Source organism: Aureobasidium subglaciale, assembly GCF_000721755.1.
Source record: "Aureobasidium subglaciale EXF-2481 unplaced genomic scaffold scaffold_7, whole genome shotgun sequence".
Lineage (NCBI taxonomy): Eukaryota > Fungi > Ascomycota > Dothideomycetes > Dothideales > Saccotheciaceae > Aureobasidium > Aureobasidium subglaciale.
The window spans coordinates 728,177-747,101 of NW_013566988.1; the positions used below are offsets into that span (position 1 = coordinate 728,177).

Below are 18,925 nucleotides of genomic sequence, written 5' to 3' on the forward strand. Positions count from 1 at the left end.
CTCATGATGCTGGGGTTTCACTTACGTGCATGTGCATGCAAGATACCGCAACAAAGAACGCAAGGGTCAAATAGGATTGGTCAAAAAGTGTCCAAGGGTATTACAACAGGAGTAAGTTGAGGCACAGAATCACCAGTGCCTCGAACAAAGATCACGGTCAAGTGTCACACGTGGAAGCAAGGGTGGAGTTCTGAAGTGGAGCGGTACACAGATCTGCTCACTTACCTTTCTTCCACGCCTTGTCAATTCGATATCGTGTGATGCAGAAGAGTACATATCTAACCCCAAGGGACAATGCCGCGCTAGCCTTGTCACGCCCAAAATATTCTTTGCGTTGTCAGACCATTCAATTCTTCCTCGGCTTCCTATGAGCCGGAGGCATGAAGGGATCCGCAGGCTTCTTCCTCTTGCGAATAACCTGTGGTGCAGTCGGAGTCGGTAGGAGATACGCCTTTGGCTTGGCAGCCGCCGGTCCCGACACAGACTCTGTAGCAGATGGAGGTTCGCTGTTCACTGTTGGCGTGGAAGCGCCACTCCGGGCAGACTCTGCATCGGCCATCTCCACGTCCTCGTTTCCCTTTCTCGAGCGCATACTGGCAAGCTTATCTTCTAACTTGACGCGCACGCCTTCCATCGCCTGAGCGTTATCCTCTGTCTTGACCTTCTGATCATCAATCTCTTTCTTGGGTTTGAGACCATTGCCTTGTGCCCTGTTTGCAGTCACCCTGGTGTTCTCGTTTTGTTTAGCGGCCCCGCTGCCATTTGCAACACCCTTCGAGTTCTTGGTCAGAGAATGTGTCTTTGCGGGAAATTTCGAAGAGTGTGCTCTGAGCATGCCGTGGAGGTCGCCAGTTATGTAGCTGTTGCGATCTCGAGCGTCATCCAGGAGTCTCTTCCAGACTTCACCTCTCATCAAACTGTCAGAGTTTCCGAGGATCCAGAGAGAAGACTTCGCGCGGGTAATACCCACATTCAGACGACGGACGTCGGAAAGGAAACCGACACTACCTGTAGCGGACGCACGGACGCAAGAGAAGATGATGATTTCGCTCTCGCGACCCTGGAAGGCGTCCGTAGTATTGAACTCGATGCTTTCCGTGATTTCAGGCCCATAGCGACCCGAGAAGCGTTGCTTCAGTTCTCTGAGCTGTGATTTGTAGGGCGTGATAATACCAATCTTGTTTTTGAAGTCGTGGTCTCGGTAGTCTTTTATAAGCCTTTCGTAAAGAAGCATAGCAATTTCGATCTCAGCTAGGTTGATAAGAGAATGACCTTTAGGCGCTGCTTGATGCTGGCCTTGAACATCAAAGAAACGGTAGGGCGCAAGCAGCTCACTTTCGTGCCAAGGCTGTTTTCTGAGACCTGCCATGTTGTCTCCATCCAGTAGACGTCCTTCGTAGAAGGCCGCACTGGGGAAGGCACTGATATCAGGATGCATGCGATATTGAGTGTCCAGAAGATGTACCGCCTGGGGATGATTGTTCTGCATCCGGACGAACAAACTCTGCTCGTACTTGTTCGCAGAAGCTGCCTTCGAGAAGACTGTTGGAGGCAGCTGTCTCGGATCACCGACGAGAATACACTTAGCGCATCCGTACTTTAAAGGAATCAGAGCACTCATCTCTACGCACTGGGCAGCTTCGTCGACCACGACCGTCTCGAACTCGATGTTCAGACTTTGGAACATGTCGTGACCACTACCGCTCAAGGTAGCGCAGATGATATGAGCATCGTCTAGAATGGATTGCTGTACCCTCTTGCGATTGAGCTCAGCCGCTCGTCCAGCTGAGTTTTCGTTGTCTTTCGCGTTGTCAATTTGAGTCCCTAATTGAGTTTTGCGATTGCGGAGAGCATTGAACTGATCTTGAAGCTGTGAGAGCTCCTTACCCTTGACATCACCGCTGTCCAGTGTAGAACGAGTCAATCGGACCTGTTCAGACACACTCTGATGCTCTTTCATGAGTTGGTGAGTGTGCTCTCTTGCCTGCTTGTCGTTGTTGTTAGAGCCTAGTCTTTTGTTGACAAGCTCCTCCATTGTGACATCCACGACAGAGCTGTTGACAGCGTCGCTACGACCAACACGGACGACGTTTATCTTCCGGTGGACGCCCTTAAGCGTTTTGATCCCTTCCTTGAATCTCATGACAAGCTCGTCCACAGCTGCATTACTGGGTGCGCACACCAGGAGTTTCTTGGATGCAGGGGCGTTGGCAGGGAACGTACCACCCCCTTTGGGCACATCGATTCTGGTCCCGAGCTGCTTGTCCGAGAGACTGTCGCTGAGTAAGGCACCTACAATCGCTACAATGGTCTTGGTCTTTCCTGAACCTGGAGGGCCTTGGATGAGGGTAAAGGCATCATTCTGCACGGCAGATTGAACGGCTTTGGCTTGTGCTTTATTGAGTGTGTAGTTGCTGACGATGGGTGCCAATTGCTTATCAGTGTATTCGAGTAGAGGTGATGGCCTGGCTTTTATGATTTCATCACACAGGTCATAGTACTGCAGGCCAAGCAGTGCACCGTACTCACGTTCCAAGGGCGTGATTGACTGGACCTTCGTACCATTAATGAGGCTTCCAGGCACAAGATGTGACATCATGCTGTTGCTGCTTCCCGGCAACACACGATATGTAACCTCTATGTGTTGTTTTTGGCGACGTGTTCGGTAGACTTGGGCAAAACAATGAGGTGCCTCTGCGTCCGCTGTAGGGTTATTCGACGTCGAAAATAGTATAATGTCGCTCTCTGATAGCTGTACCTCTTTGTTCTCGGCATGAGTAACAGAGCTGCTGATCTCAATGAAAGCGTCAACGCTAGACCTGTTAACGACCTTGATCTCATAAGGCTTGAAGGAACCTTCGTCTCTTGACTTCACAAAACCTTGCCATGCTTCCAGAACAAGCAGAGGACGAAATGTCTCTTGGTAATCGGTGACGTGGCGGAATGAGTTGGCGACTTTCTGAAACTGCCAGTCTCTCGAATTAGGCGGGTAGTCGCCGTCATGGAAGAAATCCCAGCCCAAGATCGTCTTGTGCAGATGTGCAAGGTCGGGAGCTAATCGAGCTCGCATATCCTTTGCGGAGCGCACCCGCCTCTCAATTCTGACAGGCTGATTGCGCTGTTCGCGTTTCAGGCCGATTGCACCAGCAGCGTCGCTCTTGACAGTATTTGATCGCTTCTTGACAGGTTTGACGCCAAACAGCTCTGCGTCGAGCTCATCGTCCTCATCTTCGCTGCTCTCATCGGACGATACCATGACACCTTGGCCTTTGGTTGAATGATCTTTGCCTTCGAAACCAATGCCTTGTAGACCTGAGCCGCCTTCCCTCTTGGCAGCAGCAATAGCCGCAAGGTCTCTCTTGCGCTTGGCGTCCTGTTCCTGCTGACGTTTAAGTCTGAAGTTGTTCGGGTCTTGCTGGGCGATGGAAGTTCTGCTTGGTAGGAAAGACTTTTTGGCGAAGTCACCACGCGCTCTCAGCATGTCAGCAGTAGGTGTAGCGCTTGAGATGGCACGATTCAGAGCAGATTCATCTGCCGCAGCCCTCCATGTTTCCATGTCGAGTGTCGTCTTGGGCTTATTGGCAGAGGCGGTCTCTGTCGCACCTGATCCGGAAGTGGCCCAGGATGCTAGTGATCCCTGCCTCTGGAGCTTGGAGGCGTCCGTCGTGTTCTTTTCTTCGGTCTGGTTTTCTATACCAAGATGGTTTTCTAGTGCTCGACGCAGCTCAGCCTTCTGGGAATTGGTGAGCCGCGTCTTGACAGTACCGGCGTACACATCGTCCACAAACATTGTGGATTGCTCAGGTAGTTGCAAATCGACGGATTTGAGACGCTTCATGATCTCACAAGTGATGGTGACGGCCTTGCTGATCAGATATTCATCTCTCAGACGCAGCCACTTTGTGACATGCCCCGATGCTTCTCTGGGCATCTGCAGTAGTCCTTGTTCTACCTGTTGAGAAGTCTTGTCATCGCCTGAGGCAACATTCGCATCGCGCAGTGCTCCTGCAATGACACTGTACTGATTGAAAGCGTAGTCTGCAAAGTCCATAGCGTCTCGACAGAATTCGATCATCATGTGCTTGTCGTGCCCTGCGAGACTCCATTGCTCTGTGTATTTGAACATGGATCCTATGGCAATCCATAGAGCCTGCCATGTGTTCTCAGTAGCCTGAACTTCCTCTGCATCAAGCTTGCGAGATCGCAGGATACCGTCTTGATTACTACAGAGACAGTCAAGCACGTCTCTTCCAAGCCTAAGTAGAGTCCTGCATGGCGAGAACAGGTGAACACGAGCCACTCCACGAAGAGCCGAGGCGATAGATTGGAGCGATGTGACGAAGTACTTTTCCATGAGGAACTTCATGCCTTCTCTACGAGAATCTTGAGAACCCATACTCTTTACGATGGTGGCAGCTGATTGTTGAATCTCGGGATGACCCGAGAACACTGCATAGAAGAGACTCTGAGACGCACCTGGGCTGCCCATCAAACCTTGCAGCTCAAGGGGATCAAGGTCCTGTAGGCGATCAAAAAGCTCGACGATGTATGCCGAGGCGCGTTGGTATCCGTTGTTCCAGCTTTCGGAGTGCTTTGGAGCAGTTGTGGATTCTTTAGGTGCTAGCGGTTCCAGAAGCATGAGGCGACTTGCACCAATCAAGATGGCTGACGCGAGAGAGATGTCGCCTGGCCTGATGTGTCTCACCGCGGCTTTCCAAATGGCTAGCGATGAGACGTTGAGATCGAATCCGAGAGCCTTCTTCTGCAAGATATCCTCGCGTATTGACGTCAAGGACTGACAGTCGAGCGCAAGAGCGTTGCGAATGACGTCCAAACCAAGCTCGGTCTCTCGTGAGTGTGCTGGTGAGTCCCTGAACGTGTGGAGATTCTCCAGGATAGTCAAAACGTGCACGCGAACAAGCTCAAGCAGGTCCGCAACTGTAGCACTGTTTGCATTGGTCTTGTTCATGATCTCCATAGTAGTGCTCATGACTTGCAAGCCTTTGTGCCAGCAAACAGTCTGCGCATATCGCGAGTATTTATCAGACTGAAGTCTTGTCATGAGCTGTTGGAGAACAGCACGGCAGGCGGGAGCTAAATTAGTAGGCTTGATTGATCGCACGAAAGGATCAACCCACTCTAAAAGTACCTCGAGCTGCAAGGGTTGGTCCTCCTCAGTAGTCATCATCGGCCCCTCGATGGAAGGACTGTTAAGAATCTGCTCTGCGACCGTTTGTGGTGGAACAGTGGCTAACGCATCCCAAACATCGGTTGGTGATTTGTCCAGGAGGGCTCTGAAGCTGCCGACGATGTTTCCATAGCCTTCGAATGAGAGCTGGAAGTGATCAAGGGCCAGCTTGTAGATATCAACATCTAGGGCTCGGAGGCGATGTGTGATAAGATTCTTGTCGAGCTTTTCAATAATGACCCTGGTACCTTCCCAGAAGATGGGTAGGAAATCACCATCAATGTTATTAGGTAGAACACGACCCATGGCGGCGTTCAGAGTGTCACGTACTGTCCAATCAAACTCGACACTAGTGATAGGACGCTTGAACTTGGTCCAGCCTCTGTGAGCCCAAGCAGACCTGTCCTTGTCTTTGCTGAAGAGAAAAGCAGTCAAGGCCGGAGTGTACTCTGGTAAGGTGATCTTTCTTCTCGTCTGGACGAGACGGAAGGGTTTGTCAAAGTGCTCCCGAAGCAGAGATTCGTCCTGTAGGAAAGCTGTGCAGTGCATGGACTCGAATAGGGCGTACATTTCCTCCTGAGGCAGACTGGAGATTGAACGTTCCTGGGGAGCTAGGTCAAGAAGGGTTTTGGTAGCGTTGTCCAGGCCAGCAGCAATGCGTTCGGCGTTCATCGAATCAAAGACTTGCATAAAGCTTGCGACTTGATCGGCATCGTACTGGCCTCCGAGCTCTTGCTTCAAGTCATGCCTGCCGCGATGATACTCACGTACACAGACGGTGCAGCGCTTGAGCTGAACCTTGAGCAAGCCCTTGAGCGCCGCGGTCAACTGAACTGCCTGGTCTCCGTTGAAGGCGAGAATCTGGCAGGCGTGCAGAACTTTCTTCTTCAATTGTCTTGCCTCTTCAACCTTTGTGAGCCGAACCTCCTTTTCCGCCGGTGTTTCTTGCAAAGGTGCGTTGAGGGTGTCTTCATCGAAATATACAGAGCCATCTTCGTCGTGCGTGCGTGGGCAGAACCAGTGTAGATTTTCAGGAAGAGACTTGAGATGGCTGAACAGTCAGCATGTGGTTGCGTCGCATGTTGACAGTCATGTTTACTTACTCGATCTCCGCCACAACGTCGGCCATTGCGAAGGTTAGGAGTTGTTGTCCTTGCTAAGCATTTGGCGTGGATAAATTCTTGCGGCGCGAACTGGTCAAGATCTCATGACCGTGGAGTGGATTGTTGTGGTATTTATTGCTCTTTCCGAGTCATGTGTAGTGCGGAAGACAAGTGAGCAAGGCGAGATTGTTGATGTCGAAAGATATGATGCCGGGAGGAACTCGATCAATTGTCAACAATCGCTTTGGTTGCTCAGGGTCTGTGCAGCCACTGTGATGCAACGAAGCACGACGAACGCACGTCGTCTGGCTTGTGACGCGCTCTTTCGTGTTTAGCACTAATTATATGTCCGCTTCGAGCAAAATTCAACAGTAAAGTGATCTGACAGTGTTTTTGCGATATGGTGGAAAGTAAATGATGATCGGCTTTGCCCATGAAGATGCATGTGAATTTGGAAGACACGTTGGATGTCCTATCAACATTGGTGGGTGCAGCTGCCTTAGTCGTCGCTCGTGAATGACTTCATTCTTCTTCGGTGCCTCATACTCCATGCATCTTCGCACCTCCGCGTGCGCTGAATCCAGTCTCACTTCACCTTGCGGAAGCACAAGGTGATGAGAAGCTGTAAGAAGGCATAGTCATCTCTTGAATCAAAAGAGCCGCGCAGAGAGACAACTAGACATAGCTCCGCCAACATTGCTACAGCTCATGTGTAAATTGTGCTTCGAGACAGGCCTCGTACTATAGCACACAGCGAAGAAAGACTATATGAACGGAGCATAGATAGAGAGATAGTGTAAAAGCCCTCCTGTTCCTGTCCTCCTCCTCCTGTTCTTCTTCTTCTTCTTGAAAGCTGTGACAATGGTCGCCAGTGCTTAGCAGAGTCATCAAATTCAAGTGTCGTTAGATTTTGCAGCTCAGCCACCCACCTTCAATCTTGTCGCAGAGAGTCTTTATCCTCTCGTTGGCATAACAAGAGTCTAATGATCAACCGTCAATCCAGTGTCTGAGACTCTGAGGCGATGGTGCGAGGAGGGGCCAGCCAATAAAAGCATGGACCAGGTGACACGGTCGGAATTTACCCCAGAGTCCGTGTTTCCGGTTCCTTCCTTCTTCGAGGCCGCTCTTTCCCCTTTCACTCTTGGTTTCGACAAGTCCTACTAAATTGGTTTAACTTGATTTCCCTCGCAACATCACATTCAAGCTAACCGCTTGGGGATTTCATCATCATATCAAACTCTCAAACACCAAAGCAGCAACATTGCGCAATGACAGATCAGATCGCCGACGACCAGGGCAACTCCCCCTCTGCTCACGATGACAGCGTCGCGCCCGAGCAAAGAGGCATCAAGAGACAGCGCACGTCGAATGCCGCACCCGCAGACGGCGACGGTGACTCGGACGACGACAAACCTGGCCGTGAGAGAAGAAAGATCGAGATCAAGTTCATCCAAGACAAGTCGCGTCGTCACATCACCTTCTCCAAGCGAAAGGCCGGCATCATGAAGAAGGTCAGTCGTCCCAAACAGTCACACGCGACGCGACGTGTCGCATCTCTTTATCCTATCTGGGCACTGACTAACATGTTCGAACCAGGCTTACGAACTGTCCGTTCTCACCGGCACTCAAGTCCTCCTTCTCGTCGTGTCAGAAACCGGTCTCGTCTACACCTTCACCACCCCCAAGCTCCAGCCTCTGGTCACCAAAGCCGAGGGCAAGAACTTGATCCAGGTACATCTACATGCCCATGACAGACACAACCTAGCACAACCTTACTGACCCTTTCAAAAGGCATGTCTCAATGCTCCTGAACCCGCCGACTCGAACGGCGTTGATGGCGAGTCGACCGTCGAATCTCCCGAGGACACCCACGCCAACGTTCCTGCTCCCACTGCCGGCATGCAGCCCCGCTCTGCCGGCATGCCTCCCAACCAGTACGCCATGACACCAGATCAACAACAGGCCCTGCAATACCAGGCATATCTGCAGCAACAGCAACAGACCGGCGCTTACCCCATGTCTGGAGCTCCTATTCCTGGCCGTCACCCAGGACACCAATAGAAGAGATATCCCAAAGAGTCCAAAGACATAATGTCGACTCTCTTATCATTGCTCCGACATAACGACACGTGCGACGCGGAAACAGAAGAGTGATTTCAACGGTGCGATGGGTTGAGAAAGAAATGTCATGCTCGGAGAAGCTGGCTGGGCGAGGCGAACTGCGGCGTAGCATCGGAATGGTTTTCCCCTTTTATCATGTTGTCTTTTTCTTGTTTTCTTCGCTTCATACCAAGGCTTGTCCCACGGGCTTCTTCCATCTTGACTCTTTCGCAAGGGCAGAGACAGAAAAGACGCCTGAGTTTACCGTCTTACATGGCTGACCTTTGCTTTAGCTTTTCGTGGCTTTTTCTTTTCCAAAAATCAAAAGAGACAGGTCAGGTCGCCCTTTTCAAGTCCTTCTGGGAGTTTTGTATCATAGTCTGAATTAAAAGATGGAAAACACTCATCGCCGCTGATCCTTTCCTACTCCTTGTGGACAAAGCTGAACAAGTCTGTCGCGAGGGAAGCAGCCCTATACCAGACAATGGCACGATTTCGGAAATCATAAACACAAGAAAGGTGGGCGTATCATACGATGAATGAGTCTTTCATAAAAACACTATTGGTACCTATGTAGCACGAGATTGTTCATCGTCTCCGTCTTCTACTTCCCGACTTCTCCATCTCGTACGCCACCAATCCACAAGCTGTTTCGATATACTCTCGTGCCTGTACGCCGCCACATCAAGCCGTAGCGGCTCGGACCGACTTCTGAAGTGCGCGTGGTTTGGCGGATCGGTTATAGATCTCGACATCTTCGGAGGTGCCGGCCGTCGACCGTCAAGCAATGGTGTGGTTTCTAGGCTTGTCCCCAAAGACTCACGACGGGGAGAGGTGCCGTAATATCGTTCCTCATCACCTAGCTCGTCCCAGATATCCTCTACTTCTCTGGCGTTGCTGGTCCGTCGTCGATTCTGACCTATCATTAATGCGGAGTCGCGTAAAGTGTGCCTGCGCATCAAGGGTGCAGTTTCAGAGGCACGTCGAGGGCCATCATCGTGTTCGTGCTCGTCGACGAAACCCATGCCGGGTGCCAGAGCGGAATGAGAAATCTCGCCTCCCGCAGGTGCGGCAGCGGCATCTTCTTCGCTGAGACGCCAGCTTAATGCAAGTACACCCGCCAGCAGAATGACAGTCCCCAATGCTATGAGACCTGCATATAGAGCTGAGAGTTGATCGGCCTGGCGGAAGTATATAAGACCGTCGAGAATGGCGATAATGTTGTACACACAAAAGACGAAGGGGTACAAGATGCTCGTGCTGACCAGTTTTAGACCAAGGTGGAGATAATAGAGCTGAGTAAGGGCGAAGAGAAGGAAGAGTAATAACAACATCCAAGATTGATAGCGGTCGAATTGGTTCTTGTGGTCGACAATGGTACGCACGAGTAACTCTACAGCGCTCTTGGCCAAGAGCAAAGCGTGGGCGGACAGGACTCCAGAGACCAAACCGTAAGCCATACCGCGCAGCAATCTGAAGCGTGGTCTCTGCATCTGCTGAGCAGTCATGAATGCGGCGGTAGCAGAGTCGGCGACCAAGATGGCGACAACCAAAAGTAGAGTCAGGGTCATCCAGACAACAAAGTTCGGAAAGACTAGCAGCTTCAGGAGCTGGTCGAGCGAGTGTGATGGCTCGGGAAGAGCGGAGAAGCGAGAGATGAGGACGGCACCAGCGGCTACGAGAAGGGTGCCGAGGGCGGTGCGACGGGTGAAGGGCTCATGGAGGATCAGGCTGGCCATGAGAGCATTGAAGACGAGGCCTGAGGCTTGTAGAGTGCTGAGCAAAGGGAGAGGGAGAGTGGTGATCTGGATGGAGGAGCCGACGATGTTGCTGAGCAGGAAGAGCAGCATGCCGAGTTGCCATCGCCTGCGACGGTATGGGGCGCGGCGGGGTAGATGTTGGTCCTTTTCATCCTCGAGCATGTGGGACTTGCGTTGCAAGGTAAGACCAACGGATTGGACGCATGTCGATACGAGGCCGACGACGATGCCTAGCTGGATGGTGTCAGCTGGGTGGTGTCTGGGGAGCATGTTCACGGGCCAGACTCACGCCAAGAGTGGCACCAGGCGACAAGGAGGCCATGGTGGTGTGGAGCAGAGTGCGAGGCGGAAAGGAAGGAAGGCTTCAAGCTATGATTGACGCGGTGACATGGTGGTTGGAGGGCGAGGCGAGGGAGGCAGACGTGTTGTGGTGTTTGTCGGACGACGTGATGCGGCGATGCGGTCCCGTGGCTGGACGCTGGAGACGTTTGGAGGGTCGAATTGCGGAGAGAGACCGCCCGAAGTCAACCAAGCCAGCCAACGTCACTCGTCACTCGTCGCAAGCCCATAGCCATACCGCGACACCCAGCACATCGTCAACTTCATCCCCCAGATCCACCACCACTCACAATCCCGCCGCCAACATGTCGCAATCTCACGCCATGTCCGACGACCAGGTATCATGTCCTCCGTCCCTTGTCCGTTTGCGACGTCTGTCTGATAAGCTCGTCGTCTACAGGTCGCCTCGGAGCTGCGCAAGATGACGGCCTTCATCCGCCAGGAAGCTCTGGAAAAGGCCCGCGAGATCCACCTCAAGGCCGACGAGGAATTCGCCATCGAGAAGTCGCAGCTTGTGCGCCAGGAGACCCAGTCCATCGACGCCCAGTACGAAAAGAAGTTCAAGCAGGCCTCCATGTCCCAACAAATCACAAAGTCCACCCTGTCCAACAAGACAAGACTGCGCCTGTTGAGCGCTCGCCAGGAACTGCTCGACGAGCTGTTCGACCAGGCCAACAACAAGCTCGCCGACTCCACAAAAGACCAGGACAAGTACCAGGAAATCCTCAAGAACCTCATCCTCGAGGGTCTCTACGCCTTGAACGAATCAAACATTTCCGTCCGCTGCAGGTCAAAGGATGACGCCATTGTCCGCAAGGCTGCCGATGCTGCTCAGGCAGAGTACAAGGAGAAGATGAAGGGACGTGAGACCGAAATCAAGATTGACGAAAAGGACAAGCTGCCCGAGGAGACGTATGTCCTTGTACCCCTCTGTCCCCGCTGTCCATTGACTAATTGCCAACTGCTCCCAGATCTGGTGGTGTCACCATCGTCAACTCAACCGGCAGAATTGACATCAACAACACCTTCGAGGAGCGTCTCCGCCTGCTCCAGTCAGAGGCCCTCCCCAGTGTGCGAGCTACTCTCTTCGGCGAGAACAAGAACAGAAGATTCAAGGACTAGATGCCATCCCCCGAGTCTTCCTTTGATATCCCTCCAAACGTCCTTTTGCATACTTAGGTATCCGGAGCCAGCGCAATCTGTAGATATCGCTTTCCTTTGCTTTTTGTCTTGTGCGCAATATACCTCATTACATCTACTTGTGCGGCTTCCTCACTCTATACACCATCACTACTGCTGCTTAACTCATTGCCTGTGCTCATGTCCTGCTCACCTCTCGCAACGAAATTTCTAATCACATCGCTGGCACCCTCCGCCGCTCCGAATATTCCCTTCTTGGGCTTTGGTCTTGTCCTTGATGCGAATTCGAGTCTGTAAGTCAACTTTTCAATCGCCGTCTTGCACTCGGTCCTTCGCATATGCGCCGCTCCAGAGTCTCGGATGTTGAAAGCTATCGATCGCAACTCTGCCACCACTTCGTCTATAGCTGAATTGAACTTGCTCTCTTCCTCCGAAGTCGGCAGTCTAGCTGCCGTTGCCTCTGTGTTTACTGGACTGTCGGCTTTGCCCGTCGCTTGGAATCCGAAGTCTGACAGTCCCATTCCTATAGCTACGTCGAGTATGTCAAATCGAGCGCCCAACTTGTGGAAGTCGGTGCTGTCGCTAAGCTTGAATGCCCTGTTTTCGTGAAGATATAGCGTCAACACATGCATGGTTGAAGTGTCATGGAGGCTGTTGGTGAGATAAGCGTTGGACTTCATGAATGACGCCAATCCCAGTCTTCGCTTGAAAGTGTGTGATGCACTCGTTGTGGAAGGAAGCAATCCAATCAGACGTTGGATCAGGATCGGATTTGGGATGTGAGCACGAAGACTCTGTCCAACATATTCAATCTGAATATCAATTAGCATGTGAGTTTATAAGATGTGATCATTCGGGTGCGGTCATACTGTTGTGGCTAAAACGGAAGGCACTGAATCAGCTCCAAGCAGATAACCTATGCAGTCCTGGAGATTTTGCTGTGTATTTAGTCTCTCTTCGACTTGTGGATCTACAAGCAAGAGCATCAATGAAGTCAGCCAGCTCCTTCTTTCAGTGACATGCAGTCTGCCATCCAAAGTCAGCCAATGTCTCTGCAAAACACCAGGACCAACTTACTTGTTGGCAAGTCTGGTCAGTAACAAGCATGTCCAGTCTGTGTTGAAAGGCATCGTATCTGCATACGGTCTTTGATGAGCAGGAGGAGGCATTGACTCCAAGTCAACGAAGAGATCCGGTTCAAGATCCTCTCTACCCACTTGTAGAAGGAATTGTGTGCGTAAGTGGTTGGTGGTGAAGGCATTACTGGAAAACGAGCTCTCCAAGACATCCACATAGGCATTAGCCAGGCTGCTTTCGGGGTCTCGGAGTAGCTCCGACGACATCCACTGGATCAATTCGTCGGGCAGAGCAGACACACGAGCCATATCGGCTACGAACCCACATCTTAACAATTCTTCCCTAGCGCCCTGATCTCGCAAAGACGCTTTCCAGTCTTGTGTAGAGAGAGCCAGCTCTGGGAATGGCTTGGACATGTGTGTCCTAGAGTCGGCATGTCTAAAGAAAGGATATTCTACTCTCTTCTCCAGAACATCGTTGCGCTCGATTGCTCGTACGACACGATCTCTGGTCTCATCGTCGTCATCATCATCTGCCTGCAGACGGGCGGCGAACTCTTCAGCGTTCATGTCAGAAGCCTGCTTGAGCTGGTTTTCAAGACGTGCTGTCAGATCAATCTCTTGCTTGTATTCTTCTTCATATTCTTGGATCCTCTGAATAGACTCGCTGTCCTTGTTGTGGGATGCGACCAGAGAGGCCATACTGAATTTGTACTTCTTTCGAGGAGGGTGTACTAAGTTTGACTTTGGTATCGAGGGGCGATCACGACGAGTTGAGCTTCTCAACTCACGGGCAGCGCTAGCAGGACGGCGAGAAGTTTCCGAGGAGGTGGTAGGGGGAGTCATCTTCAGACGCTTTCGTCGAATGAGCTCGTCGATGTCATCCAAAGACTCCGAATCAGTATCATTACTGTCAGAATCAGAGTTTGTCACGGCTAGCATGCCGTCCCGAATGATGCGTTTACTTGAAGATTGTGAGCTGATTGGAAGGCTTGACAGAGATGAACAAGACACGGAAGGGTTCATGGTCGGCAGTGGAGCGATGTCCAGCTTCTTGGGTATAGTCGGCGGAGGTGAAGGAGGGCTAGGGCTAAACTCGGGCGACGTGAGCGGACTCAGCTCTCGCGGTACACGAGTGGGCGCATGGTAGACGGGCGGACTCGAAGGTATTGGCGTAGGAATTGGGCGGTCGATAGTCGTCTCCCTGGACGGGGTGACCTGAATGTCGCGGAGCTTCGAAGAGGCAGATCTGTTGGACGGCATGGGGAATCGGGCCCCTGCAGTTCGTCGATGTTGCTGTTGCACCTTAGTGGTTGCGGCAGGCGCGTTTTGAGGCTCTGACGCGCTCCTCCCTTCGCTGGCGACAATGCGTTTGACCTTTGGCTGCGCGAAAGGCTTGAAGAAGTCGGTGATGTTACGGTTCGGCTTGCAGGCCATTTGTTAAGGATACTGCCGAGTCTACCGCACTGAGGGGTTGCCGTGATCGATGCTTGAATAAGAAAGTTGAGGCTACAGTCAATAGCCGCGTCGCGCGACTGCTGAATTGTATGTGACGCGAGCCGGTGCTGGGGGTTATAGAACGGTCGAGAATACTTATAGAGCGTCTGCTTAGTCCTTGACGAAGGAATCAAGACAACCATGCCGACCTTAGGGATTAGTTGAGGGCTGCGACCTTTATGTCAACATGAGAAACATCCTGGAGGTCAAGACTGCATAGACCTACTTAGATTGTGCTTGTTGACATAATAGTCACAGCTAGAAGATGCTCGGCTGTGCTGATTAAGGAAGCCCAACTGCTCAGTTTGGCGATTCACCAGATCAGTTTATTCACCTGCGACGATAATCGAAAACATCACATCAACACAGAAGTCTAGGTCTCAGAGTCAACAGTATCAGCAAACATCTCCTACATGAAAAATGGACGCGCCCAGTCGCAAGTCTGGTCGCAGAAGGCAACCTAGCAAAAAATACACAGTCGACGCTTTCGAAGGACTAGACATTGGCGATGGACTTCCTTTGCCTGTTGAGACACCCGATGACGACGAAGACGATGATTTTCACGTACATCCAAACGCATCGCCTGAGCCACCCGAAGACGACCTTTCAGTCGATGGTGCTGCCGAAGAAGATGACTACGATCAGACCCATCACGACATTGTTTCAGATGGAGAATCAATTGTCGGTGGCTCAGAGGCCGATGCCCCAACCTTCACTCGCGGCTTCAAGAGAGTCAAGGTAGATGAGATTGCAAAAATGAAAGGAGATCCTAGATTCAACCCCCGTGGTCTGCTTGAGCCTGCCGCGCGTGGTTCAAAAGAGCTTCAAAGACTGTTCTTCTTTGGCCCTGCGAAAGATGATCAGATGCCCGCTCTAAAGGCCCATTATAGATGGGGTGCTGAGTTGACCATACCGAGCCACTATGCCAACGCTGGCGGTTTCGGTGGGTTCGAGACCAGTTACTTTCATGGCGACAGCGACATGAAGGTAGAGGCCGAAGACGGCTGGGACTGGTACGAGGACAAAGGTGGCAAAGAGACATTCAACTCGCGTCAGAGATCAAGCGTGTTGCCTTCTCACAAGGCTCGACCTTATGTATCGCCTGCTGCATTCGAAAGCTGCAAGGTCCTTATGGGTCCATACAAACGCCAGGCCCCTTTTGAGATTAAGTTGCATAAGAGCCTCGACTTGAACTGTCCCTGGATACCAAGACCACCGTCTGTCAATGTCCCAGCACCCACCCAAGATCTAAAGTCTTACAGAAACGGATGGATGCTCAATCTGGGTGAGAAGGTTCAGCACATTGAATGGGTTCCCAACATCCAAGGTCCGAGACAGTTTCTCACTGCTACGACCTCGCCGTTGATTGGCTCAACATCAGAAGAGCAAGAGTTCAACGCACCTTATGCACCGGCCTTCACTCCACGTCCTCCAACCAAATCATCAATACAGATCTGGGAGCTTCAAGCTACTTCTTCGGGACGCATTGACACAAAGTATGCTCCGGTTCTTCGAAAGGTCATCTGCTCCGAATGGGGAGACGTCAAAACATTCAGTTGGTGTCCTATGTCCCGGGAGAAGGCGCCCGCATCATCTGGACGAATGAATCTCGGATTACTGGCTGGAATATGGGCTGATGGTGCTTTGAGAGTGTTGGATATCTTCGTGGGAGCCGGAGATGCGGCGGAAACAGAATACAAGCTACTTGAAACGGCTGCGTTTACGACGCAGCCGCCTAACACAATATGCACCTGCTTGACTTGGTTAAGCTCGTCCAGTATAATTGCTGGCTGTGCTAATGGATGCGTTGGGGTCTGGAACATACCCTCCTCTCTGGCCACCGACACAGCAAACGAACAACGTGCTCCAAATGCAGAGCCTGTCGTCTACTGTCCCATCTCAACGACCTATCTACTCAATATCACAACCTGCTATCCATCACGTCCGAACATATTGATCACATCGTCTATGTCAGGCCATATTCAGATGACAGATGTGATGGAGATAACATCAAAAGCGACAATGACTCCCACAGCAACAGTTAGAGCCAGTCGCTCTCGTGTTGGAAGGTCAGTGCTCGTCTGGCACGAGTTTGCCCAGGTAGTCCTCACGGCTGATGACAACTTTACCCTTGTCGCTTACCCGATTCGACGCTTCTTCCGTCAGATTTCTTTTACGCGTTACAAGAGCTCCGTGGCGTGTCTTGCTCATAGTCCAGTCCATCCTTTCGTAATGGCTGGATGCGTCGGTGGCGAAGCCATTAGTAACAACCCTCTACGCCGCGCCTACGAAAATAAAGTACCCATCTGGAATCAGACCTGGTTTACCCACGAATGGAGGCAGTCGATCGCAGAAACTTCTACAGTCGTCGGCGCACCAGATGGCGATGAAGTCATGCGCGATACATCGGCGGGGCCCGTCATGCAAGAGACGACGAAAGAGGAATCGAGACCCGCTTCGCAAGAGATCAGCCGAGTGTTGGAAGGATTCAAGTGTAAAGAGATCAAACTCTTCAACACTGAAGATGCATTCACTCATCGCGAGAACGGAGCTGTGTATTCGACCGTTTATGATCTAAAAACCTCAATCAACTCAATGGCCTGGAATCCAAATCTTCATGTCGGTGGATGGATTGCTGCAGGCATGGCAAACGGCCTGGTCAGAGTGGAGGACATTGCATCATGAAGAGGCTGCAAGATGAATGGCGTAATTTCTCCCATCAAAAATACCCCTGTACAAATAGTTCAATACCATTGCTGTATTCATACCAACAAGAGCACCCATTCATATCGGTATCTTGTGTGCCACGCTCCTCCAATAGTCGCATCGCTGAGCTAACAATGTGATCGACACGTCAGAAAAGCCATCTTGAGAGACTAGAAATTGCTCTTCTGACTCTATCTCCGGCACTCCGGCCACAGTGTTGTTGGTCAACTTGTGAGCGTTTGGATCGCCTGTCTGGAAAAATGATGCGAATGCTCCAGCATATCCCTGGTAGGTCAAGGGATCAGACTTCTGCACTGCGTTGACTTGGTTCCACTAAGCAGTCTATTAGCTTGTGCTTCTTTGATCTCGGAGGTAACGGCTCACGTAGATGGTGTCGGAAGCATGTTTCGCTGGAGAGATTGTGTACTCTCCAAGGTAGGACTTCTTATGAGCAGCGCCGGCCATCCAGTACGCCGGACAGGCGAGGACGGTATCTCGAAAGATGAGTCCTGCTCGAACGTATGTGGTGTTGTAGCTTACGAGACCTTCTGCGAAGCCTTCTGTAGGATACAGAGACAGCACTCGAGCTCTATCGCGATCCGAGAGACCCGGGAGATAGCCCTTCAGCCAAGCAGTGAGAGACGTGACCGATGAGTTGAACGGAGGTGTTCCAGAATTGGTCGCGTGTTGCAAGCCTGGAGGTATAAAATTCTCTCCTTCATGTAAGTTGTACATACCAAATCCATAATCGATGTTGACTTGTTCTTTTGCCGTAGCACTTGAAAGCGGCTGAATCAAGAATGTGCCGTCTATGACGGGTGACCAAGCATAAGATGATGTGTTGTACGTACGAGACCCCGAGATGGTCAGGGAGGCATTTCGAATGGTTTGTACATCTATAGTCTTCAGGCATTGCAGTGAATTGGGTCCAGCACAGCCGGTGAGCTCAGCAAGAGAATCGTATAGTGCTTGGGCTTGAGGTGCGTTGTACTTGTAAGTCTTCGGCCAGAAAGGAGATGACGCCAGGGCTTTGGAGAACAAAGATGGACTGGTCTTCCCGTTCTGAGCAATGACCTGCGCCACTACACTACCACCTCCAGCTGATTGCCCCCAGATGGTGACATTCTGCGGATCACCACCAAATCGTGAGATGTGTTTGTTAGTCCATTGCAGTGCAGCATGTTGGTCTAAGAGTCCGGGGTTCAGGTCAGACATCGGATCAGCGGCAATCTCTTTACCAGGGAGGAGACCAAAAGCATTGACTCTGTAATTCGTGTACACGAAAACAAAGTCATTTGTATTAGACACATTAAGTACTGGGTAGCCTGAGAAACGTTAGCATGGTACATCTGGACAGGTTTGAATGAGCATGGTCAAGCAGATGAGAGCAATATAAGAAAAAATGACGTGCATATGAAGCCTTTTGTGGATGCCATTGGATATCGCCTCTGATTGGACTCACCAGAAGGTGGGACGGAGAAGTAAGCACTGCCTTGAATAAAGCCTCCACCATAGAATACCACCACGACTGGGCGCAAAGCTTGCCCCTCTGTCCAAGGTCTCGAGTAGAGCCCAAGATACAAGCAGTCTTCAGATCCATTTACACTGCGCTGGGGGCACATATCGAAGGATTGTGTCGAGTTGTATGTGCCATTGGTGATAGGCTTGGGTGGCTGGGGTCCTCTAAAGCGATTCTGTCCAACAGGGGGAGCCGCAAATGGGATCTTCTGCCAGTAGCTTAGGTTGTACTCTTGTGAGTATGACCCTTCAAAGGTCCCATAATCGAGCTCAGCGATCAATGTTGGTGTACCAGCGCAGAGTGTGACCACCAAAATCAGAGCCCAGAGGAATGTTACTCGTAAATCCATGTTATCAGATACATCGAAGTCGGGAAAACTGGAAAAAGTTGACATTTGTAGTCAGACATTGCTTGATACCTTTCCAGAGGCTCGGTATTCGGGATAGCTATCGTATCAGCCCCTCTTTGTATGTCATGTACGATGATGCTTGATCTCC

The 18,925-nt window shown here is 51.3% G+C and overlaps 7 protein-coding genes across 7 annotated transcripts; 3 read left to right on the forward strand and 4 right to left on the reverse strand.

Annotated features, from left to right (window-relative positions):
• Positions 1-346: 346 nt before the first annotated feature.
• AUEXF2481DRAFT_28522 (uncharacterized protein) lies at positions 347-6,317 on the reverse strand (the record flags this gene model as incomplete). Its single annotated transcript, XM_013489459.1, has 2 exons — positions 347-6,239; positions 6,292-6,317. The coding sequence occupies 2 exons, from the start codon at positions 6,315-6,317 to the stop codon at positions 347-349; spliced, it is 5,919 nt and encodes a 1,972-aa protein (XP_013344913.1).
• Positions 6,318-7,460: 1,143 nt separating this feature from the next.
• AUEXF2481DRAFT_38857 (uncharacterized protein) lies at positions 7,461-8,785 on the forward strand. Its single transcript, XM_013489532.1, has 3 exons — positions 7,461-7,802; positions 7,888-8,022; positions 8,083-8,785. Exons 1-3 carry the CDS (start codon positions 7,560-7,562, stop codon positions 8,350-8,352), a joined length of 648 nt encoding a protein of 215 aa, XP_013344986.1. The 5' UTR covers positions 7,461-7,559; the 3' UTR covers positions 8,353-8,785.
• A 119-nt stretch (positions 8,786-8,904) lies between these two features.
• Positions 8,905-10,504, reverse strand: AUEXF2481DRAFT_38859 (uncharacterized protein). The gene has a single exon (XM_013489533.1). It carries the CDS (start codon positions 10,419-10,421, stop codon positions 8,961-8,963), a length of 1,461 nt encoding a protein of 486 aa, XP_013344987.1. The 5' UTR covers positions 10,422-10,504; the 3' UTR covers positions 8,905-8,960.
• A 291-nt stretch (positions 10,505-10,795) lies between these two features.
• Positions 10,796-11,612, forward strand: AUEXF2481DRAFT_4069 (uncharacterized protein; the record flags this gene model as incomplete). The annotated part of the gene is made up of 3 exons (XM_013489380.1): positions 10,796-10,828; positions 10,891-11,402; positions 11,462-11,612. The coding sequence occupies 3 exons, from the start codon at positions 10,796-10,798 to the stop codon at positions 11,610-11,612; spliced, it is 696 nt and encodes a 231-aa protein (XP_013344834.1).
• On the reverse strand, positions 11,354-14,298 carry AUEXF2481DRAFT_87968 (uncharacterized protein). Its single transcript, XM_013489630.1, has 3 exons — positions 12,708-14,298; positions 12,500-12,656; positions 11,354-12,442 (listed from the first exon to the last, which is right to left on the reverse strand). Exons 1-3 carry the CDS (start codon positions 14,141-14,143, stop codon positions 11,768-11,770), a joined length of 2,268 nt encoding a protein of 755 aa, XP_013345084.1. The 5' UTR covers positions 14,144-14,298; the 3' UTR covers positions 11,354-11,767.
• Positions 14,299-14,358: 60 nt separating this feature from the next.
• On the forward strand, positions 14,359-17,108 carry AUEXF2481DRAFT_38862 (uncharacterized protein). Its single transcript, XM_013489534.1, has one exon. The coding sequence runs from the start codon at positions 14,624-14,626 to the stop codon at positions 16,886-16,888; it is 2,265 nt and encodes a 754-aa protein (XP_013344988.1). The 5' UTR covers positions 14,359-14,623; the 3' UTR covers positions 16,889-17,108.
• AUEXF2481DRAFT_64469 (uncharacterized protein) lies at positions 16,988-18,777 on the reverse strand (the record flags this gene model as incomplete). The annotated part of the gene is made up of 3 exons (XM_013489597.1): positions 16,988-17,242; positions 17,294-18,234; positions 18,372-18,777. The coding sequence occupies 3 exons, from the start codon at positions 18,775-18,777 to the stop codon at positions 16,988-16,990; spliced, it is 1,602 nt and encodes a 533-aa protein (XP_013345051.1).
• Between the last annotated feature and the right edge of the window lie 148 nt (positions 18,778-18,925).

Coding starts and splice junctions, on each gene's coding strand:
- AUEXF2481DRAFT_38857 (XM_013489532.1), top strand. CDS start 7,560: ATGACAGATCAGATCGCCGACGACCAGGGCAACTCCCCCTCTGCTCAC. Junction 7,803..7,887: donor AGGCCGGCATCATGAAGAAG/GTCAGTCGTCCC, acceptor TGTTCGAACCAG/GCTTACGAACTGTCCGTTCT. Junction 8,023..8,082: donor AGGGCAAGAACTTGATCCAG/GTACATCTACAT, acceptor CCCTTTCAAAAG/GCATGTCTCAATGCTCCTGA.
- AUEXF2481DRAFT_38859 (XM_013489533.1), bottom strand. CDS start 10,421: ATGCTCCCCAGACACCACCCAGCTGACACCATCCAGCTAGGCATCGTC.
- AUEXF2481DRAFT_87968 (XM_013489630.1), bottom strand. CDS start 14,143: ATGGCCTGCAAGCCGAACCGTAACATCACCGACTTCTTCAAGCCTTTC. Junction 12,657..12,707: donor CTGACCAGACTTGCCAACAA/GTAAGTTGGTCC, acceptor TTTGGATGGCAG/ACTGCATGTCACTGAAAGAA. Junction 12,443..12,499: donor CTTCCGTTTTAGCCACAACA/GTATGACCGCAC, acceptor ATTGATATTCAG/ATTGAATATGTTGGACAGAG.
- AUEXF2481DRAFT_38862 (XM_013489534.1), top strand. CDS start 14,624: ATGGACGCGCCCAGTCGCAAGTCTGGTCGCAGAAGGCAACCTAGCAAA.